General features: G+C 33.5%; 1 protein-coding gene across 1 annotated transcript in view; it reads right to left on the bottom strand.

Moving 5' to 3' along the window:
• LOC149796313 (uncharacterized) overlaps window positions 1-24568 on the bottom strand; it is a 77694-nt gene extending 53126 nt beyond the window's left edge. The window contains exon 1 of the mRNA XM_089960207.1: window positions 24423-24568. Coding sequence (XP_089816333.1) covers window positions 24423-24440 — 18 coding nt within the window. The 5' untranslated portion in view covers window positions 24441-24568. The remainder of the gene's footprint in view (window positions 1-24422) is intronic.
• Window positions 24569-24902: the final 334 nt, after the last annotated feature.

The following is a 24902-nucleotide window of genomic DNA, read 5'->3' as shown; positions in this document are numbered from 1 at the left end:
TTCGTGATTAGATCAATTATTATCAGTGAGAGAATATTCATTCGTGATTAGATCAATTATTATCAGTGATAAAATATTCATTCGTGATTAGATCAATTATTATCAGTGATAGAATATTCATTCGTGATTAGATCAATTATTATCAGTGATAGAATATTCATTCGTGATTAGATCAATTATTATCAGTGATAGAATATTCATTCGTGATTAGATCAATTATTATCAGTGATAGAATATTCATTCGTGATTAGATCAATTATTATCAGTGATAGAATATTCATTCGTGATTAGATCAATTATTATCAGTGACAGAATATTCATTCGTGATTAGATCAATTATTATCAGTGATAGAATATTCATTCGTGATTAGATCAATTATTATCAGTGAGAGAATATTCATTCGTGATTAGATCAATTATTATCAGTGATAGAATATTCATTCGTGATTAGATCAATTATTATCAGTGACAGAATATTCATTCGTGATTAGATCAATTATTATGAGTGATAGAATATTCATTCGTGATTAGATCAATTATTATGAGTGATATAATATTCATTCGTGATTAGATCAATTATTATGAGTGATAGAATATTCATTCGTGATTAGATCAATTATTATCAGTGATAGAATATTCATTCGTGATTAGATCAATTATTATCAGTGATAGAATATTCATTCGTGATTAGATCAATTATTATCAGTGATAGAATATTCATTCGTGATTAGATCAATTATTATCAGTGATAGAATATTCATTCGTGATTACATCAATTATTATGAGTGATAGAATATTCATTCGTGATTAGATCAATTATTATGGGTAATAGAATATTCATTCGTGATTAGATCAATTATTATGAGTGATAGAATATTCATTCGTGATTAGATCAATTATTATGGGTAATAGAATATTCATTCGTGATTAGATCAATTATTATCAGTGATAGAATATTCATTCGTGATTAGATCAATTATTATCAGTGACAGAATATTCATTCGTGATTATATCAATTATTATCAGTGACAGAATATTCATTCGTGATTAGATCAATTATTATCAGTGAGAGAATATTCATTCGTGATTAGATCAATTATTATCAGTGAGAGAATATTCATTCGTGATTAGATCAATTATTATCAGTGATAGAATATTCATTCGTGATTAGATCAATTATTATCAGTGATAGAATATTCATTCGTGATTAGATCAATTATTATCAGTGATAGACTATTCATTCGTGATTAGATCAATTATTATCAGTGATAGAATATTCATTCGTGATTAGATCAATTATTATCAGTGATAGAATATTCATTCGTGATTAGATCAATTATTATCAGTGATAGAATATTCATTCGTGATTAGATCAATTATTATCAGTGATAGAATATTCATTCGTGATTAGATCAATTATTATCAGTAATATAATATTCATTCGTGGTTAGATCAAATATCATGAATATAAATTTAGAAGAACCTTTGTTTCCAGTAATATTGAAGAATGCAAACAAGCATTAGCGGTCTTAGGGAACGAGGGGACCGATTTTGACCATTTTGGTATGTCATGCCCTGGGAGCAGGACAGTTTGAAATACACTATTAGAGAAGTTTTAAATGATATTGAACTGAAAAGTTTCTTCATATATATATATTACTAACGCGCACGGCCCTTATGGCCGCTGGGTCCTATTAGTCCAAATCGGCCCGGTCCTGCATACAAGTGTTGTCTATTTCATGTACTCGGGACAGGAAATACCAAGAGCACCATCTTTTCATTATAAACTGCCAACAGAAATGGCATGAATTTTGGGTGACACAATGCGAACGGAATGAGGAATTATTTGGTAGAAAAGATCGATTACGAAAGGTAGGATAGAAATGCAACACATAATATAATAGTCGTTTAATTCCGGTAGAGGATACTGTAGAAACTATTTCTGGTGGAATGTATGTAGGATCTTCTTATAGAGGAATTGCATGGAAATATTTATTTACAACAATGTTGAAACAATGATGACGTAAGCAATGATGACGTAAACTTACGTCTGCTATTAGTATGGATGAGTAGGACAATGAGTGGATAATCAATGAGTCATGAGGAATATAATTTTATATAGTTACAGATCACAGCAGACGCAAAGACATACATTTTGTACTCAGGAAGTAAATACTCTCTTCAGAAAGCCAAGATATTAAAGAGCTAAGAGGGAGGGCGGGGGGGGGGGGTAGAGGGTGGGGGTGGGGGCTGGGATGGAGATGAAAAGAGAAATAAAATGCTATACACAAAAAGGATTATTACGGTAACGTTGATATCAGAAACAAAGAAAAACTTGAAAATCAATAACGCCTTTCTTTGTAAACAAAAGTGGCATTCAGCGGCAGAATTGGTTCATTTTAACTAAACTAGAAGATTCAAACTGAATGAAAACGACAAAAACCAAAGCGTATTAAATAACAGAATGACCCCAATGGTTATACAAATCATATGGCCAATAACAGTTCTTTTAAGTGCACTGGAAGAATCAAGGGATCACGTGTGTCTGGGATTGATTAAGAGAAATGCAATAAACTGACAATGGACAGTGCAAAATTAGTATCTAAATAGACTGAGCGCGTTAGACTCTCAATGGGTCTTTTTCAAAGGCAAATGGGCAAGACAAACAAATAAAGCAGAAAACCTTTGTGTTTGCAAAACTTTTCATGGGCGTTTCTACAGGAATTAAAACTTGTTGACGATGCTGGAAATGGCCTATCATATGTTGACAGGTTTTGCACCTTTTATCTCCACAGGGCCAGTTTGACTAGGGTGGTCTTAGTGATTGTTGTTATTTTCGCCCTAACTAGATGTCCTTGAGGATTTATGGTCTCTGACAGCACCGTGACTAGACAAAAACTAAAAACGTACATGGTCTAAACAAAACGTAATACAGAGAATGTAAAGCTACACAAAAGGATTAACCTTCATATATCTAATTGGATGACAAAAAGCTGTGCGGAAGACCGGTCGAAGAACACTTATTCCCTGCCCACACTTTTAGTGATATAACACTTACTGTAATTGCTCACAACCCCAAATGTAATTCCGAAACCAGGAAATAAAATGAAACTTACTGGATACGCCGCCTTAGAACATTAAACCCATGCGGTTTAAATCTCGAAGACTAGAGAAATACAGCCATGCACAACTAATATTTTTTGCAGCCGACATTTCTTTTAACTAATTCACAAAAATTGCTTAATAGTTTATATTTACTATTTTTATAATGAATTATCCGGGATATAATTTGCGCTTACGTAAAGTTACATAAAATAACAGATGTCGTTATGGCTAATCCATTTTCTAGGTCAATAAAAATATTTTTCAGCATCCGAAACAAGTTGAAATAACCTAGTTGAAACAATACATTTAAAGGTTTAATTCCTTTATTACCACTGTGAACACCGTGTCAGCGTATTCTGAATGTTGGGTAGTTCTGCGCAACGATACGTCATGTCTGTAAACATTGGATCACGTTTCTTTTTTTGGTCGTCCCACATTTCTACTCATAATGCAAATGAAAATGATTTCTAAATTTAAACATATAGAACCTCTCCGTGACCCTTCTTGAACTTGTAACCCAGAAAAATCTATTTAATAGTTATCGTTTAGAATCATACAAATATATACATTGTTTTATAGATAGAAATGTTTAACGTAAAACAATACTGCCTCTTAATCCAAATTTCTAATTTTGCAGTAAGTTATCGCACACCCACTTATCCGATATCCAACTTGTCAAGTTGCCGCTCAAACGAGTTTTTAAGATATTCTCGTGTTTATAGTGTGTTACTAGATTGTTTAGTCATATTTTAAACGAGACGTTGTGAACACATTACATCCTTTTCGTTGTTGTTTCTCTTCAACATAATAGCTTATTTTTTAAATGTTGAACTTTTATTTTTTCCATTATCAGTATAGTTTGCGTAATACCTCTTGCCATTTAGTGGCATTGTTACGTTTAATGTTCTAAAACCAGCTATAAGCCTGACCTAGTTCCTCGGCTGAAATGCTGACACAAAATGTCCTAAAACGCGTTTCAGTTTCATAGCCCGATGCATCAATATTACAGCTTTTAAAAGTCTTGCGCAGAACAGTCCGACTTCTCGCGAGCCATGAACAAATAGGGGTAGTAGTTTTCCGTGTGTCCAAGATTAGAATTATTTTGAACAATGTTCTGGTGAGAACAGCCGCTTTTCATATCGCAAGTATTGCAATATTTTATTTTGGTCAATCAGTTGAATTCGGTATGCTTTTTGCGCCAATATTGGTGACGGAAACCATAGATTCGCAGAAAAACCCGGCAGTGATGTATATTGTATAATAAATCTGGAGTATGCACATTTGTCTATAGCGCTTAGTTTTAATAAATTCTTAGATTTTTTTGATTATGTTTTGATTAAGGGACCTCGGTCCTGTGAAAATATTCATCAGCCCGAAATAATTAGCTAATTACTAGGAGCAAACGTCACGGAGTGAAATGTTAATGAGTTTCCATGATACCATAGTTTACTTTTGGTGAATTCAGGTCATAGCCGCATAAGTGTCCCTGTCGTTCTATAGTCCCTTTTAAAATGTAGTGGTGTACTTTGTGCGACTTCTGGTGCAGTATTTATAATTGGAGACTGGTAAATTACACAATGGAATAAGCGAGAAGGGACTGTTCCGTCGTAGGAAGGTACTGTTTATGTCGTCATGGTGGCAAATGTGATTAAAGTTACAGGCAAAATGTGGCTTAAAACCATGTTATAACTGGCCAAAGTGGTATTGTAAATTTTTTTCCCTAATATAGTTTTACGGCGTGAAACGCTGACGGTACGTTACGGAAAGTTAATGAAGAGAAACCCTGCAGATATGCGGTTGATAGACAATTAGGAAGCTCTGAGATCTGTGGTCTTTTATTAATTACAGTCAAATTATTTATAGAATGGACAAGTTGGATTTTCCAGTCAACAACAGTAGTTGTATGGAAGTCTTTGGAATTAGGGGAAACTTCTAGCGGAATCGTTCCAGAGTTTGACATCACTTGGTGAAGAACAAGTAAAATCCTTGATTGTTTGTTTATATGTCTGTGTGTGTGTGTGTGTGTGTGTGTGTGTATTTGTCGTTTATGTATTTAAAAATATCGCGCCTTTCTTTTGAAAAGTACGATCTAAAGGTTTTTTTGTTTCTTTTGTATCTTGAACATTGGAACTACACATCAAAATTATGGATTCAACCGTAGCCATGGCGTTATACTTAATGTATGTTAATTACATTGCTTACAATAACGAGTTCAGGGAAATAAGATATTCAAATACAGTAATGAGTTTTATATGTAATATGTATAAACTTGGACTGATTAGTTCCATAAAATTAACTTTCATGTAAGATTAGAGAATAACAATCATCGTGTTGCTCATATGTTAGATTGTTGTTGTTCTGTTGTTTTTTTGTTGTTGTTTAGTGTGTGCGAGTGTTCTCTAAATATAATAAATACAGTTAGCGATATAATATCTACACTAATTCGATTTAATTCTAAGAAGTAAAAACTATTAGGAGAGGTGCACTTTGTAAAAGCAGTTACAAAAAATGGTTATACTAATATTAATAGCATTCGGATTAAGCAATATAAAAGTTGGTTATACAAGTAATCAAAATCGCCGTCGGATTTTGCAATAAATAAGTTGGTTATACAAGTAATCAAAATTGCCATCGGATTTATCAGCATAATAGTTGCTCATTTCATTATCGCTTTAATACGTTATGGACACGCACACACACATGGACACACACACACACTAGCAAGCATATGTCGCCAGATAATAACACTTTTGAGAGAAAGTGTACTTATGAATTCATTCGCTACAATGTAAAGCTAGAAAGGGATGAATATGACTTCTATTTCATTTGGTTTCTTCTGGCCCTTAAACCATATAAAAGAGGTATTAACTTGATCTACGGATCATATTGTCTCATGTATTTTTTTCTATCTTTTTATGAACTAAATTCAGGAAAGCTAACATAGTCTGAACACAATATCCAGATAGTTGATGAATCACTAGGTGGTATATTTTTGTATTCCAAAGTGTGTCACACGAGTTATACAGTAGCCATTAATAGCTGAAAGTGGGTGGGTGTCAGTCATTGAAATAAAAGGGGATAGGACCTTGAAAACCATATCATGTTCCTGCACAAAACACAGCCAATAACCTAACATGAAAACTATTCAGCTTCGGACTTTTTATGAGTGAGCCATTGCTTTAATACGTAGGAGTCATTAAACTCCAGAGGGAATTAATTGAGTAAGCAAGCAGGAAAACTTTAATCTATTAATATAAATTAAGTTTATTACTTCCGTCATTCCAATCCACAATACATTTTGTATCGTCCGTTCTTTGAAAAGAGAGTAATAATCATACAAAGAAACTGATATAACACAAACGGTGTCTTAAGGGTTGATGTTTTTAGAAACAACACTTATGCGTACTTTCTATTTTTAAAACTGCCATAACAGAGACAGAAGAGGTTCAGTGATGTTATGATATCTTAAAATGTTTTCAATATACTTTATTATCTCTTGGAAAGTTTTCAATTCACTTTATTATGTCTTCGAAATTTTTCGATTTACTTTGTGATGTCTTAGAATGTTTTCAATTTACTTTATGATGTCAAGATCGTGCAGATCAATCAATTTCGTTTCTCCTGATAGGGTAATTGATAGTCAAGATCGTGCAGATCAATCAACAAATAATTTATTCACTGACATGATTTATTTTTACAGAATCAGTAAAAATAATTTATTTTTTTACTGAAATATTGTAAAATCATTCAAATCTGTTGATTTTGACAGGATAATTGGTATTTAAGATCGTGCAGATCAATCAATTTTGTGAAATAATTATTTTTTTCACTGAAATAATTTATTTTTACAGAATCACCAGAAATAATTAATTTTATAGTAATGCCGAAAACAACATTTCTGACCTCCAAACAGATTAATGAAATTAAATCGCTCCGTGGTAAGAAAACTGCGAAAATAGTATCAGACATATATAAGATCGGTTATACGCGGATATGTGAAATATGGAAAGATGAGAAGATCAAATCCCATGAGAAGATCAAATCTCATGAAAATAATAATAATAATAATAATAATAATAATAATAATAATGAGAAGATCGATTTCATTACTGAGAATGTCAAACCAAATCCAGTAAATGTAGTCAAGCCGTATTTAGTGAATCCAATCGAACCTGATCCTGTGGTTGATGTAGAATCGGTGAAGCTGAAATCACAGTTAAAATTATTTCAGGATCAGCTGCATAAATCCGAATATAAAAAAGCGAAATATGAACTGATCATAAATAAACTAAAATCTGAGAACGCTGAATTAAGATCTGAGAACGAAAAACTAAAATCAGAACAAGGAAATAAATCAACAGAATATTTATTACTGCGGATAAAGAACTTAACTGAGCGGATAAATGAACTGAATAAAAATACTCCAGCACATATTTTGGATATGAAGGATCGTGAAATCAGTGAAAAAATATCCAATATCAAGATGAAAGAATACGAATACGAACGATTAAAAGGTGAAAAGCAACACAGACGGGATAAGAAAGATCGGCGGAATATCGAGAAGTTCAAAAAAGAAATCGATGATGCTGAAAAACAACTTAAGATAGGTAAGTATGATCCTGCAAGTAAAAAATTTGTACAAACTGTTGTTTGTGTAAATAAATAATTTGTACAAATAAATAATTATTTCAGATTGTGATTGTGAATAATTTCAGACTGTGATCATTTCAGATTGTTTCAGATGACACGACGCGTTAATTGTCTCCGCAGATGGGTATTCAAGTGCCGCGGATAACCAAGAATCATTATCATTGATGATAAACCACACTGAGCCAGATGATTCAAAATAACCCCTACAGATATCATCAACAGATATATCAAATCTCCGTATGATATCAAAGTAATTTGTGAATTTCACCATAGATTTCAGACGATCGTTGATACATATCATTATTAATTACATCTATGATTCAATTCGAATTTGATATTTAAAAAAATATAAGGAACAGCATCACAATGACCGCAAATTATAATATTTAATCCGTGACAATAATTGATAATCATTTCTTCGTTCTTCGTCGATAAATATCCTGTAATCGACGTCGTGCAATCTCGTCACGGGTTGGATATCTCACTGACTGTTTCTGTGATAAACCTACATGACAAACATCAACAACGTGTATATATACTAATAAATCACCGAAGATCTTTTTGTGGGAAATTTTACAACCTGTTACAGGACGTTCTCGCATTATCAATTCGGTCATTATATATAATATTTATTGATCTAATTATTCAGACAAATACACATACTGACAGAAGTCAGAATAAGTGTTAATTATAGATATAATAAATATATATGTGCACGAAAAATGATTTGATCGCGCTGAATCTGCTAACGGAGGGTTATTTTCACGACAAGATGATCATCGATAATGACCGCAGATATTTACTTCCGCTTGACAAAATAATGACATTTACAGTTCGTGATGGTGAAATTATACCTATTATCGGTGCTGATTCACCTGATCTAACTGCGTATTCGTTGATTGCAATTATAAGAGAATTTAACAAGGAATTTTAACGCAGGATTGATATATTGAGTTAAAAACCATGTGTGACACAAGAAAAGATGCTGGGAATAGAATATCTCAAAATTACCTCGGATAAATCCTTGATACAATCTCATACCTCGGTGAGATTAAAAATACAACCAGGAAAATTAATACGGGTGAAATTTTATTTACGTGATGATCCAATGTTGAAAAAATATCAACAGCTAAATATGAACAAATAATTAATGAGGCCTTCATAATGATGATGTTGATATATTTAACGATCAATCTGCTGAACTATTTTAAAAAGTAATTTTGCTTCAGCGATGTGGAAAGTTACAATTATATGATTATGTAAGATTCAACATCGTTGAGGCAAGTGTCAGATTGACAAAATAAGTGTTCCACCGATGTATTTTTATTGATGGGGGAAGTATACAATTACTATAATAATATAATATTTATGTATACTTCCCCCATCATTTTATTATTCCGCATCGAAGATCCTAAACCATTTGTTGACGCTCCATATATGAAATTTTAATATTTCAGAATGTCGATCAGTTATCTGGATATCTTTACCACCTCCACATTCGGAATAATCAACAAATGAACTTCTCCACGTTGTGTCGTTAATGAAGTCTGATTCAACCCATGTGGGATAATTTAACATAAAATCATTTCGATCAGAATGTTTTTCGCCACTTGATAATGTCGCACCGAATTCCCTGTAGATGCGTTTTATTTTTTCTATAATACTTCTTGTCGTTAATGTTTTTGATTGAATCCTTGTATCGGGAAATATACTGTACCAGTTCTTCATGAGATTATTATATTAGGCAAGTTGATCTTGATCGTGTAGCATAACCTCAATACGCATTTTAAGATGTTCTCGTGATACTTCGACAGATATTACATAAAGATCATCATTAACAATATCAGGTAGATTTAACATCGTTCAAAAATCCCTGATCAGATCAATCTTTTCGCGAGGACTGATTTTATCGGATCGAAATTTCTTGTTATTTATCGCAGTGCCGTTGTTAAATTTATCAACGATTAGCTGTTGAGATAATACTAAATTTTTAGATCTTTTGTATAATGATTCAATCTCATCCGATGGTAATTTCTCGACATTAGTCTGGAATACGTAATTTAAGTACTTTTTCTTTTCTATGTACGGAGGTAGATTCTCACCAGGATCGTATTTGTGATATCTCAGATGTTGCGGTATTATCGGTTGGATCAATATTTTTGATCGTGTTGAACGTAATTTCATCTTCAGTATTATCAATATCATCAAGTTCAGCATATTTTATTCGCTCTCCGATTTTTGTTTTAAGAAAATCATCAACGTTGTTATCGCGGGATATTTTTATATTTTTATTCGATAACCATGTGTTATAATCATCAGGTGGTTGTTGAACTATTTTATACCCTGAATCTTTCATTAGTGTTGTTAATCGAGCAGTAAAATATTTCCTCGAATTATTCTCCTCGATAATATTGCTCATGAAAGCGAATCCACAGTGTGTTAATAGTTCATCTGTATTCGGAACTCTATTGAGCGATATTTCATGAACAACAAGTCGTTCACGATCGATTATTAGTTTTCGCAGATCAACAACAGTCAGAGGAAGATTTCCACGATATGATTTTGATTTTTTGTTGTTATAGGGTTTAACGCCATTTTTCAGCACAAGATAGGCTATACATGGCGGCCAGTATTAATGATGGAGGATGAACCCTGGAAAAACCCGGAAAGAACCACCGACCTACGAGAAGCTACCGGCAAGCTTTCTCACATATCCACATTGGCCGAGCCATAGACTCGAACCCACGCAGACAGAGGTGAGATGGCAGTGATCAGTGACGGACAGCGCTTTAGACCACTCGGCCACTCGGGGCCCCCGATATGATTTTGATACAAACGAGTAATATATCTCGTTAACGCATCTAAATCGATGCAGCGCTTGTTTAGTCTCTTCAACTAATCCTAGTTCATATGAAAACACAAAGATAGATTTTAATCGTTCATCAGTCACGCTGATACCTGCTTCAACTGTATGATTAAAGATAACATCGATATTATCGAACGCGTGATTGATATCGGAGAAATCTTTCTTTTTCTGATCAGGATCGGTATCAGCATGATAATACCGTACACGATATCCACGTGATTGTAAAATCTTTGCAAGGCCCTCCACAGAATAATCCGTGTTGGATTTATGACTAAATATTACTATTTTTTTTCAGATTTTATTCGATCTAGCAGCAGTGTTAGATTGTCCTTGTGCGAGTTTTCAATGATAAATTTCTTATCATGATCGGGTTTGTATTCTTTAAGAACAAACTTCATATCTGGTCTGAATAACTTAAATATTTTCCAATCATCATTCGCATCTGCATCAAGTACGATAACACGTGTTGATGCGGTTATTAATGCCTGAAGTTTATTCCAATGTTTGTTGTACGAAAATATATTTTTGAATATTTGTCTTCGAATTCCATGCCATTCATCGATAATTAACACATCAGGAGCTCCAACGATCCTATGGAGTGATTCTACTTGCGCGATTACTCGCCGTGCATCACCATGCTTGAAGATTATTTCTCCAGTAATATCAGAATAAGATTCTAGATGATAATCTGATTTTATTTTCTCAGTGAGTGTTTTTCGATACGAAATACAACATACTGATTGATGTGGTTTTATTGATTTCCACGCTGAGATGGATTCTCCCGTTCCACATGCTGATCCATCTATGTAATCATCGTGGATTATTTTACATCCAGAGCCGGATTCATGGACTGGTTTTGATGTGTATTTATAGTTAGGTGTTTTCGAGATAAATAATCCAGGATTTGTTTGTTTACGCAATGATAAATATTTAACATAATCAGGATTTTGTAAGGATTTTTTCGACATTTCAGATGTTTCAGTTACAATTGATTCAGTTCGAGCAATTACTACGAGAGGACCATCCATTGAACTTGGACAAATAACGACATAATTATATTCGTTAACCATAACGATACAATTGTTACATTTATCCATAACACGTCCTGATGCAGTAATACCATGTTATCGTTGACAAATATTGCACCAATGTCCGGGTCTGCGTCTGACGTTATAATAGTTATTTGTATATGATATAATACCGAGTAGATTATCTGATTGTCCTGTCAGTAATGATGAAATTCGTTCAAGATCTTCAGGTAAATCAAGTGTTTCAGGAATACTTTCATCTTCGATGTTATATTCGATCTCGCGCTGTTGAATACTCACTGGACAAACTAATAAATCACGCGGTTGAACGTGATCGTGATCGTGATTTATTAATCTTTAACATCGCGTCTTTATACAGGGTTTGTATGATCTAGTATTGGTTAAATTTAAACTGTGTAATCCTGCTTGTGTATCAACACGCCATCCTCAGTTATCTTTGCTAGCCCTCTCTGTTAATTCGATCTGTTGTTGTAATGTTACAGGAGTGGATTTAACATGAATATGATAACCAGAGTTTGTTTCGAATAAATAAACTCGATCACGCTCACAGTCACATAGTTGAGGAAAATAATCAATAATCTCATCATGAGTAATTTTTTCATCGGTACATGTATAAGTACCTTGTGTATCAAATTTATTCTCACGAACAATCTGATATTTGTAAAATGAATCAATATCGAATACCGGATATCTCAATATGAATTTCTGTATGATCTCATTCACCGATGATTTACCGATAAATTTATCAGCGGTCTTTCGAAATTATCATCAGATGCGAATACATAAAATTTATCGAAATGCTGGATAATTATTCCTGCGAGGTAATAATCATAATGCGAATTACTCTGCAGTGCTCGTATTGCATCTTTCTTGGTTGAAACAGATTTTTCCAACGATGATATATCGAATGTTGAATAAAAATCCCTAAGGAGAGAATAATTAGTCTCAGAGATGATTTGTAGTTCTTCTTCGAAGTTGAACTTGAATAGATAATCCGGATTAAATCCAGAATCGTTTTCGAGACGGACAAAATTATGTAAAAATTTGTCTGTATTAATATAATCAGTTATATGTGTGTTAGCGTCGTTATTTTTTTCTGTAGTCATGATATATGAATAAATATATATTTAATTTAAATTGTAGTTTATCAATAATATTATAATGAACAACTGTAAATGGCATCCTGAGGGATCTATCTAGCTTTGCGGAAAATCCTGTCGTGGTGAATACTGCGGATAGCATAATCAGTGTATAAAACGCGGATATACTGGACCAAACCGTGTTTGGGATGTAAGAGGGGTTTACGAGGTAATTCTGAGATCTGTAAAAGATGTGGCGGATCGAATTACAGAGCGTTATTATTTTATTACATAAATAACATCCTAAACACTTTGTACAGCGAGAAAAACCTCCCTCTGCAGAAGACTTTCTTGAGATGCAGAAAAAACAAAATAAATATTCCAGAGATTGATGGGGGAAGTATACAATTACTATAATAATATTATAATTTATGTATACTTCCGCCATCATTCCGTGTCGGTGCGAGAAGATATTATATTTAAAAATAAATGAATATATATAATGCCAAGTCCGACATTAGCTACAAATATCTACAAATGGCTTCTGCAAGGATTATCTTCAGAATGTGGTAAAAAAGTTATGGTGAGTTCTGCGGACCACACATGGTATTAGCAAGGAAATCAAAATCAAATTAACCGAAACCATGTGTTGTATGTAACAAGGGCGTTAGATGAAAATATCAGCTCTGTACAGATTGTGGTGGATCAAGATATCGATGTTTGGTTGAATACTGTATTAGAAAGAATAAAACCTTTCCAACTGTTGAGGAATTTTTGATGCAAAAAAAAATATTTCTTCGTCAGATTGACAAATATTCCACTGTCACTGGGGAAATGATAATTACTATACTAATATCGTTTCCCCAGTCACACATCATTCAGCATCGAATATTATAAACCGCTGAAAAATCCGAATTATTCTTGATATTTATAATTTTTGTCCGTGTTATCGAGTTTATGAAACATCGTCAGTTAATTCTGGTTGTATATGCTAGACAAACAATTAAATCCAACTAGGATATTTTCTCCGTAGGCACGTGATCTATGTATGTACAAATATCATCTGTAATCAGGAATTTTACTTGTGTTTAATGGATACGTTGCGAAATATTCTGTGGCGGTGACATGGATAGAAACTTTTTTTCACGAGCGCAAGCTACTCCGCATGGATTTATAACAATAAATTTACATGATCCTCGAACACGATATCGTGTAGGTCTCGATAAAATTTTTGGATAAATTCACAGCAGCAGGGAAGGCGCGACCTCATATATATGTAAACAAAGTACATACGAAGAATAAACCCTAAGATGTTTGTCACCTTATTTTTCTCGTATGATGTTTTGTTTTAAGCAAATTATATTTCAACCAAGTGGTCTGTTCGCCTTTCATGCTGCTCTAGTATGTCTCGAAGTGAATAGACTGACTTAAAGTTTGACTGGTTGTAACGGTTAATTACAAATCTATTCTAGTCCAGAGTAAAAAAAAAAATACAGCAACAGCCAGTCAGGAATAACTAACCTCAAATTGGATCCAAATACACAACGCATAGAAACAGTGAAACTTCGCGTAAAAGCGGCATTTAAGTTTTGAGCGACTGAATGCGGCCCTGATATAAAAATAGCACTGAATAAACCAGGCATCAGATGTAGAACAGAGAAAGTAGTCATAGCAAATAATTAAGCAATTTTCTTTTAATACTTTTTCGAACAACTAACGAACAAAACCTGGTCTCTATTTTTGAGGAGATATATTCCTATCTTTCGTATGCCGTGTCACGTGTTTCTCAGAATTATATAAACAGACCAAATTTCTATAAAATTGTCATCTCTACCTAAAGGTACATGTACATCGATGACCTTTTCTAAATGTACGTAATTTTGTCTTCAAAAATATGATTAAGAAATCTTAAAAATTGCTTAGGATAATGTCATTCGAAAGGATCGTCATTATATTCCACCTTAAGGTATTCACTTCATATTCAAGTTACTCGAATATGCTTGTGGAAAAACTTATAACCAAAATTGATTTAATCCTAATAATAAAGTTTTTATCAAAATTGTCATTCACAGCCTTCAACTGACATGTCTTCTAAATAGTTTGAAATCTGGATTTCGTAACAGACATTTTCAAAACCTGCCAGTGACAAGCGCTGCTATACTTAGATACACAAATATAAGTATTCAATATTTGAGCAAACATAAATGATTCTTGCATGTTTAGCATGAATAGTTAATAACTGACTTAATACCGGCTTTTTAGAATGAATAGTCAATAAGCGACTAATAACACAGGTCTTCTGTAGTAATTCCAAGGATGTCTATAGACTAGTCCTGGTCTGTAAGGTGTAAAATAATCTTTCCAATCTGCCTCTCAATTTAAGAGATTAAATTGGAGCCTAACACGTGATACGATTGGGATTACGTAGCCATCTTTGTGCTGAAGTGAATTAAAATAAATCTACAGATTTGTTATAAATTTTTTATGATAACTTGGTTGTTATGTATGTATGTATGTATGTATGTATGAGTGTGTGTGTGTGCCATCGTGTTACAAACAATCTTAATGAATGCGTGTACAAGTTCCGTGTTGCATGAAAGCACTTAGCTAAGCTGGGCCAATTAATGAAGGCACAAAAATTCTGTTCTTTTTTGTTGTTGCAAATCTCCGGACTGTGATAATGACGCAAAGCGCATACAACATATTATATTGCATACGTCCTTAGCAATTTAAGAAACTAATTTGTATCGTAGAAATTACACTTTTTTGCTTAGGCATAAATAGCATCAATGACCTTTAATGTATAGATGGTGTGTTTATTGTGTCAAGGAGAAAAGAAAGAAAAATGTGTGAAGAACTCTTAATGTTAGCAGTCAGCATTAAACAACAAAATGATGATTCTAGTTATGACGCCAAATTAAATTTGTTTATAGCTAATTGCGAGTATAGAACTACTCTGAGAAAGAGCAGCCAACGTTCTAATTGATACCAGTTTAAATGTAACTATTTTACAGATACCAGTCTAAATGTAAATTTCATACAGATACCAGTCTAAATGTAAATTTCATACAGATACCAGTCTAAATGTAATTTTTTTTTACATGTACCAGTCTAAATATAATTTTCTTTCATATACCAATTTAAATATAACGTTCTTACATATATCAATTTTGATGTCACTTTCTTACATATACTAGTCTAAATTTAACTTTCTTATAGATGCTAGTCTCATCCGAAATATCTGAATTAAATTAAACAAAAATACAATTTCAGAAAATTATGAAACAATTAAACAAATTCGTACTTGTATTGAAAAAAATACCCACTGAGCTAAATATTAAAAGAATCTGTTGCCAAACAGTTATTGTCTTCCTCTTATTTAGCATCAGGAAACTAATGACTGGAATAAATAAGTTTTTAAAGGAGTAAATAAATAAAACGAGCCAATTATATTTCAGTGTTATTAAAATATTTACCAACCAAAATTCTAGCTGTCAGATCCAATCATTATTTTCCCAAGACAGGTACATAATCTTAACATTATTTGTACCGATAAGTGTTATGACACAAAATACGCAACCTCTGTTCCTCAAAGAAAATCTTTAGCTTTACAGTCCATTACATAACACGACGCAATCAAGCTTCATTTACGTATTGCAATATAAAATGAGCACAAATCCCCATTGTGTACTACCTTACTAAACCAGCACCATTTGTGTAATAGTTTAAGCTGTTATCAACGTTTTCTTAAGCCGTCCAGACAAGCAAGGGTCGCTGCCTCAAGGCGTGTTCAAAAAGCTGTTAAAACCCGCGAATATTTATAATGCCCTCTTAAATAATTATTAGAATTTCTTTTAAATACAAAATCTTGATCTTTATTAGGCAATATATTTTAGCATATTGAATACAAAATCTAAATATATGTCTGAGAAAACAAAGAAAACACACATTCTACTTTTGTTCAAATAAAATCAATATAACAAAATAGTTAAGGTTAGCAAAATTTATGAACTCAATAGTTATTGAACCAAATATAAAAGTTTACATGCATGTGAATCTTAAAAAATGTAGTGTGATAAGGTATGCAAAATAAGTATAGTTAGACTATACAATAAATTGACTATTACACAATACATTATTGGTTCACAAACTAATAAAATATCCATAATTGATTTTAGTGTTGAACTGCAACTTCTAAGAGGCATTATTTTTCATAATTTATATTGCATATTTCTACACATACAGTCCTTTTTCCATGAAAATCATAAACGATTTTAATTCTTTGTTTGTGAGAGTGACACTGTAAAAAGCTTCAGGTTATAGTTATTATTGTTGTTATTATTATTATTATTATTATTATTATTTCCCGTTTTCTTGCTGCTTTTCTGAGACTACTGTGATAGCCTGTCTACTTTAAAAGTATCTTGATATCACAGCCTGTCATCATCGTCGTCCTTTACTTGAGAGATATAATCAGTTTCTATGTATCACGTCAGAGGTGTTACATGTTACCAAAGAACATCATCCCCAGTTTCTGAGACTGGTGTCCCAGCCTCCCATGATGTTCACATGTAATGGTTGAAAATCACAACATTGCATAGTTATATTAGAACAGAACTTTTAAGTCAAAGTATTAAGATTGAAATTTTCTCTAAATTGTATTCAAATAATTTCTTTTTCTTCCATTAAATTATATTAAAAGTAATTTTTTCATTAAATTATATTGAAAGTAATTTTCCACTAAAATATATTGAGATAAATTGTATCTATTTGTGTAATATAACTATACTATTAATAATTGTGAACAGAAACCCCCTCCTACTAATCCTATATCATAAATCATTGCATGTAAAACCTGTTATATACAAAGGCCCAGTAGATTCCTTGTTAGAAGCATGAATTGAATATAAATTTAATGTGCATCGTCTGTGTGTACGTGTGGGAGATTACAATTCTTCCTATATCACATTATTAGATTCCTACACATCCACCTACGATAGAGGAAATTTAAACCGGTGATCAGAGCTTTTCGTAAGACACGGCCGAGCGTGTGACGCAAACAGGATAGCAATCGTGGAATGTTCCTATTTTACGCTTACGCATATGATGGATTTTTGCTCACATTTATAATCGAGAAGTGAGGGTCTATGTAGAAAATGTAAATTTCAAACAGCAAATCATACATTACCATTATCCTAACCTTAAGATGGATGGAAAAAGTTCAGCATATACAGTTTAAATAACGCTTTAACACTTAGGTTTCAAAGAGCAGTCGGTGAAGCGGCAATGGTAATATTCATACACAGCCTCCGAATTTTGTATTGCAAATTGCTTGCGCAATGATACAGAAAGGTGAAGAGGTAAAAACAAAGTACACTCATATCATAAAATTAATCGGAACAAACGAAAAAAAAAACCCATTAATCCTCGATACGACTTTGATCTAGAATTTGTTAGCTCGACAGAACTAATAATAAAATTAATTAAATTTTACGTTTTTTCTTTTCTTCGAATCGAAACACAGAGCTTCCTTCTCCCTTAAGTACGTAAATATGTTGCAAATAAAGTTTATCTTAATTATTGTGAAAAATTATGAATTGATGAATGAAGTAGGGCAGTGTATGTACACTAAATTCTCAGTGGACGATCAAAATTATCCACGGTCGGGATATAGTCACGTGTGAGGCATCACAGCGCTATCTTGCACTGATGTTCTGCCTTGGAAAGCACAGTCAGACACATACCGTAAAAATAAAAAGCACGCATCATAGTTTTATTCGGGGAAAATGTAAACTAATTAGCAAGGTGTGCCTGATATTAAACGGTCATTTATTTATAAAAGGACTTGGCGAAAACAAATTACTCGAGCTGATTAATACAAGGGCCTCATGACAAAACTGAACAGTTTTGAATCAAGAGATGTCGGAAATTAAATAAAACTCTGGATATTTAAAAAAAGTCCTAAGTAGGCGATCTCGTGTTTAGACTCTTAGTTTTTCCTATACTTTGCATGTAGTCTAAAATGCTAGAGTATTCTATTGGATTACAGAAGCCATATGCATACTGTATCTAGATAATGTACAAGCGAGGATTCTAGTCACTATGCAAACTACTAAAATAATGTAAAAGCAAAGATAACAGTCACTCTGCAATATCAGAATAATATACGATGAGGGCTTCCAGCCTCTCTGCAAACTCAAAATAATGTGAAATCTAGGATTACAATCCCTCTGCAAACTCTTTACCGCACGAACAGGATTTCCAGCTCCGCTGAAAGCTTAAAATAATGTACAAACGTGGGTTCCAGTCAGGACACAGTCTGAATAATGTACAAAAAATTGTTCCCGCCACTCTGCAAACTCAGAACAATGTAAAAGCACTGATTACAGTCAGTCAGCAAACTCAGAAGAAAGGACAAGCAAGGTTCCAGCGACTCTGCCAACTCTGGATAATGTATAAACAAGGGATCCAGTCAAGAAACAAAGTCTGTAAAATGTACAAGCAAGAGTTCTACACCCTCTGCAAACTCAGAATAATGTAACAGGAAACATTCTAGTCACTCAGGAAATTCAGAATGTTTTATCAACGGCTTCATGTAATCTGCAAACTCTGAAATGTACCCGTAGGTATTCCAGTCAGTATGCAAACTCAGAATAATGTACACGTAGGTATTCCAGTAAGTATGGAATCTCAGAATAATGTACATGTAAAGGTTTCAGTCATTATGCATAGTACGAAAAATGTACAAGCGGTGATTTCAATCACTATGCCAACTTAGGATACTCTACAAGCAAGGATTTCAATCACTATGCAAACTTAGGATACTGTACAAGCAAGGATTTCAATCACTATGCCAACTTAGGATACTGTACAAGCAAGGATTTCAATCACTATGCAAACTTAGGATACTGTACAAGCAAGGATTTCAATCACTATGCAGACTTAGGATACTGTACAAGCAAAGTATCCTGCCATTCTGTAAATTATTTGCTATGGATTTTTTGTCATTGAACTCTTTACGTTTTTAATTGGTGTTCTCTTTTTCACATTAGTCGCGGTGATTTTGTGTTTCGCGAGCTTGGATTGTGAGGGGCTGACTAAACTCTTGCACAAACCCGACTAGAATGGCCAAAGTAGTTATTTCTGTACAGGACACATTATTTCCGAAAACCTATGATGTAATAAAAAGGCATTGATGGCACTTCCCAGTAACGATTTTAAAATGCACCACGATGAAACGAAATGGCGAAAACGAAGCTACAAAAATGGATGGCCGATTTTCTATTTGATTCATATACAGTTGACAGTTCTTTTACGGGTAATTGCCACATAGAAAATCTGAAAGATTATTGTTCGACTTTTAATAATACATACATCGCGGTTTTACTATAAAACAAATATTTTTTGTTTACTTTTATACCTTTTTATGGATTCATATTTCTGACAAGCCTTGACCATGGGTTGCAATAACATAACACAGTATCGATTTTTAATTAACATTGCATTATTGTCGAGAACGAGGACATTTAAGTTTGCAACTATGCCAGGTTCCAATGAACAGGTCAATCTTGTGACGTCGCAAACAGTCTCCAATATGGCGACTGCATATGACAGTTATAATACGGTAATATTACTGGTCGATGACAATATATGTACTTATTGAAAACTGAAAGAAAGCAGCAATGAAACAATCGTCAGTCAAGTCATCGACTCGTCTTCAACGGGATCTATTACGACTCCATGTCTTAAAATTAGTAATATAGGAGAATGAGAACCAACAATTTTGGTAAAATTCAAGATAATTTATTTCCCTAAAGTACAAAGAAAATACTGTTCAAATAATTTTTGGTACTGCGAAATAAATCCCGAATAATCATAGAATCTCGAACAAAAGTCTTAAAGATTGAAAGATCTAAACAAACTTTAGTAGTATTCTAAAATAAATCCAGCACTAGAATTGTTGACATGCCTGTGGTGGCTCGTGTCGTGGTAATGTACCATCAATCTTTTGTTGTTGTTGTTGTTGTTGTTGGGTTTAACGCCATTTTTCAGCACAATATAGGCTATACATGGTGGCCAGTATTAATGGTGGAGGAAGAACCCGGGAAACCAGGGAAAGAACCATCGACCCACGAGAAGCTACTGGCAAGCTTTCTCACATACCAACATAGCCCGAACCCGCGACTCGAACCGAAGCAGAAAGAAGTGAGATGGCAGTGATCCGTAACGGAGAGCGCTTTAGACCACTCGGCCACTCGGGGCCCCTTAGTCTTTTGATGAATCACAATTGTACAATCCTTATTTGAAATTTCACTCTAAATCTGTGTCTATGTTTTTGTTAGATGAGCATTTTGTATTTCAAGTGATTTTATCTTTTCAGTGAATAAATTTATTTATAAATAAAACCTAGGTCATAATTAGCAATTTAAAATAAAACAAAACAACTATTACCCTAATGGAAAATTTCTTTCTAGAAGGTTCCATATGCTTTCAAGGTAAAGTCTTGGAAAGTCTGTTTCTACAATAATACAAAACAAGGTAAATACAATGTCCCTGACTCAAACCAAGATAATAATCCTAATAGTTAATCCATACTTGGAAAAAATATGAGCCATATATTGTTTACAGAATTTAAAAAATAGATCAGATCAGGTAGAAAATGAACTTAACTTAAAAGTCCAAAACATTTATCTATTGCATGTAATGAAATAAAATATAATCAACTGACAAAGCAAAATAAATATACATGACAGGGGCGCTCTACATATATAATGAACTTCTGAGAGACTGAAAGGTGTTAAGTTATAATTGTTTACATTTGCAACATGAACAATCTAGGTAATGTTGGCATTCCTCTATGTTACTTTCATGTATTATAGCTGAAATGTCTTTGGATATTATATTTGTGGAAATGTTTTAAAAATCTAACGCTATTCAAATTATAAAACTTGAGCGCCGCATTAAAACAATTTAATTTGTGCAACTGTTTTTACTATTTTATTAATATAAGATGTTTACAGCAAAATGGTACATCAACAATTATGTTATGCATGAAATTAATCTAATTATGATTATTTTTCTTTTTCTTACACATTATGACTTGAGGCAGTGTAATGTACGTAATGATCTTAATTATGGGTATTTTTCTTTTGCTTACACATTATGACTTGATGTACGTAATGATCTTAATTATGGGCATTTTTCATTTGCTTACGCATTATGACTTGATGTACGTAATGATCTTAATTATGGGCATTTTTCATTTGCTTACGCATTATGACCTGAGGCAGAGTAACGTGCGTAATGATCTTAATCATGGGTATTTTTCCTTTGCTTACCAATTATGACTTGAGGAAGTGTAATGTACGTAATGATCTTAATTATGGGTATTTTTCTTTTGCTTACACATTATGACTTGAGACAGTGTAATGTACGTAATAATCTTAATTATGGGTATTTTTCTTTTGCTTACACATTATGACTTGAGGCAGTGTAATGTATGTAATGATCTTAATTATGGGTATTTTTCCTTTGCTTACACATTATGCCTTGAGGCAGTGCAATGTACGTAGTCTTAATTATGGGTATTTTTCTTTTGCTTACACATTATGACTTGAGGCAGTGTAATGTACGTAATAATCTTAATTATGGGTATTTTTCTTTTGCTTACACATTATGACTTGAGGCAGTGTAATGTATGTAATGATCTTAATTATGGGCAAATTATAAGTCTAACAACACAGGAGTGAAATCAACAGAAAATCAAAATGGTTGCATTAAGTGTAGAAATATATAGTGAAAATGTTTGTTTTCGAACATTTGTAATGGCTTAAAGAAATAAATGACGTCAAGACAAATTCGCTTTCTTCCATAATCTGTGTTAGAAAAATAAGCACACATTTTAACGTTTGACCTCCATAAAACTCGTGTGCTCCATCCCTGTTCAAACTAAATTAGTGACACCTCAGGAATAACTTTGGTTCGTTTCATGTTCCCATCTTTCAGCATAACAATGGTTGCTATGTTGAAAAAATGCAATGTGCATTTTTTAATTGGCTCATTGTTCATCATTGGGGGAGGAGCGGCGGCTAGGCTTGCATGGGGAGGAGGGGCGGCTGGGAGTTCTCTACTAATAGTGTTCTGTGAGAATACTGTTCTGTGAGAATTATTCAAAAAGACTGTCTTGATGCTTTCGCCTTAAATGTTACAGGTATACAGTCACAATTAAATCAAAGAAAATATAGATATGTGATTTTTAGGGGGGTGGGCGATTTACATTTATCATGGACTTAGGAGACAGCGTTGACGTTTACATTTGCAATATGCACAGTGTAGAAAATGTTGGCATACCGGGTTCTTTCATGAACTGTAACTGAAATTTGTTTGGCTATGATACTTGTGGAAATTGTAAATATCAAAGCACACAGCTATCCAAAACGACTGCTCCCATGTGCTCCACAAATCAGCCGGAGTTAGTTTAAAGAAAACTATCTTTAGCAGTTATGTAAATAGAGGCAACTAATTTTGCTAGACTACACAATACCAACTGCTATAAGCACAATGACTGCATTACCAAATGAATATAAAATGTAAAAGAATGTATCAGCTGTTCTTTTACAAGTTAGCTCTGAAGTCCATGAAGCAAAAATGACCAAGCGGAGCTATTAGTCTTTATTCTGATACACATCTGAAGGAAGGCCGATTCGTATCCCATAAAACCCTTATTTCACCCTTCAATTATAGACCAAAATAAAGAATTAAAAGTTCTTTGATTATGTATAAAAGGTCTTGTTCAAATGGCCAGTATAGCCGGTGTCACAACGTGACAATTACAGCTTACATTAGGCATGTCTGTGTACCGGTGTACGAGGCGAGTAAGCCACAACTGCACATAAATGCATTATATTAAAAACGTCATTAAAACTATATCAAATCGTATACAAATTCCCATTCCTCGTCATTCAATAAACGAAGACATCAATCTACCAACAAATTCAAGCTAAAGTAATACAGAAACATGTCAGGAATCCTTAGCTCAAATTCCAGTCTCCACACGGACTGGGAATATGACATGTCTACACCGGAGGGTCATATAATTGTCTACGCAGGACGGATGTATGTTCTCACACATAATGCTGGTCCACACGAAGACGCAATTATGCGAGCCAACACCAGGTCAAATATCTGCACTCACACAGGGAACAGTTACATGTCCACTCAGGACTATAATACGTCTGCATGCTCATGATAGACTTCTTCATCCACACATGATAACTGCATCCATAATGAATCAAATGCACGTCCACATGAGACTGTAGGATACCTATTATTTGCTTGTCCAGTTAAACATGGTCTAGTACAACAGGTAGACTGTCCGATTTTACACAAGTGACATCGCGTACCCGGATAACCAAACTAGCAAGCCGTCTAGGAATAAACTATTTAGTTTCACCAGGTGCAAACTCGTTCATAACGACCCCTTGTTTATAACGACTCCTTGTTCATGAAGATATCTACCCTTATTCGTAACAATAATTTAATTAATATGTGAATCAATGTGTAACGATACCTCTTCAACACTAAAACAATCGTAATAAAGGACTTCAAATTTGAAATGCCAATTTATTAAAATTACAAAAGATACAAATACAATAAATGTGAAAGTATACTCACACTTAGCTCGTTGTTCATCTCAATGTGTTTCAAAAAATGGAAAATGTCTATACTGCACCCACCTCTAGAATTTCAGCAGCAAGAATACCTGGTTGTACAAGTCAGCTCTTTGTACGTTCTAACACTATTTCATGCAACACGTGCAGCACAACATATCGCATATTGTGCACATAGAGTAACTTGACCTAACTATTTGCATGACATTATCTATACTGCATAAATAAAACAAGGTATCTATACAAATGTGCATTCATCTGCCAGCTACACTGTTTGATAAACATTTAGGTACATAAAGTCAGTAACAGTTATGAACTCCACTACTAACTTATCTCAGCTAATGAGGACAACCGGAGAACTCTTTTCCTTTAAAAATCTAACTCCATGCAAAATACCAAACTGTAGAGCGCCAACCAAAGTCGTGATACTCTGCTATTATCAGTACTCTCGTAATCACTCTGCTACTATCGGTAACCTCGTGAT

Source organism: Sinohyriopsis cumingii, chromosome 6 (genome assembly GCF_028554795.1).
Source record: "Sinohyriopsis cumingii isolate HCF-2022 chromosome 6, ASM2855479v2, whole genome shotgun sequence".
Lineage (NCBI taxonomy): Eukaryota > Metazoa > Mollusca > Bivalvia > Unionida > Unionidae > Sinohyriopsis > Sinohyriopsis cumingii.
This window is presented reverse-complemented; position numbering and strand designations above follow the sequence as displayed.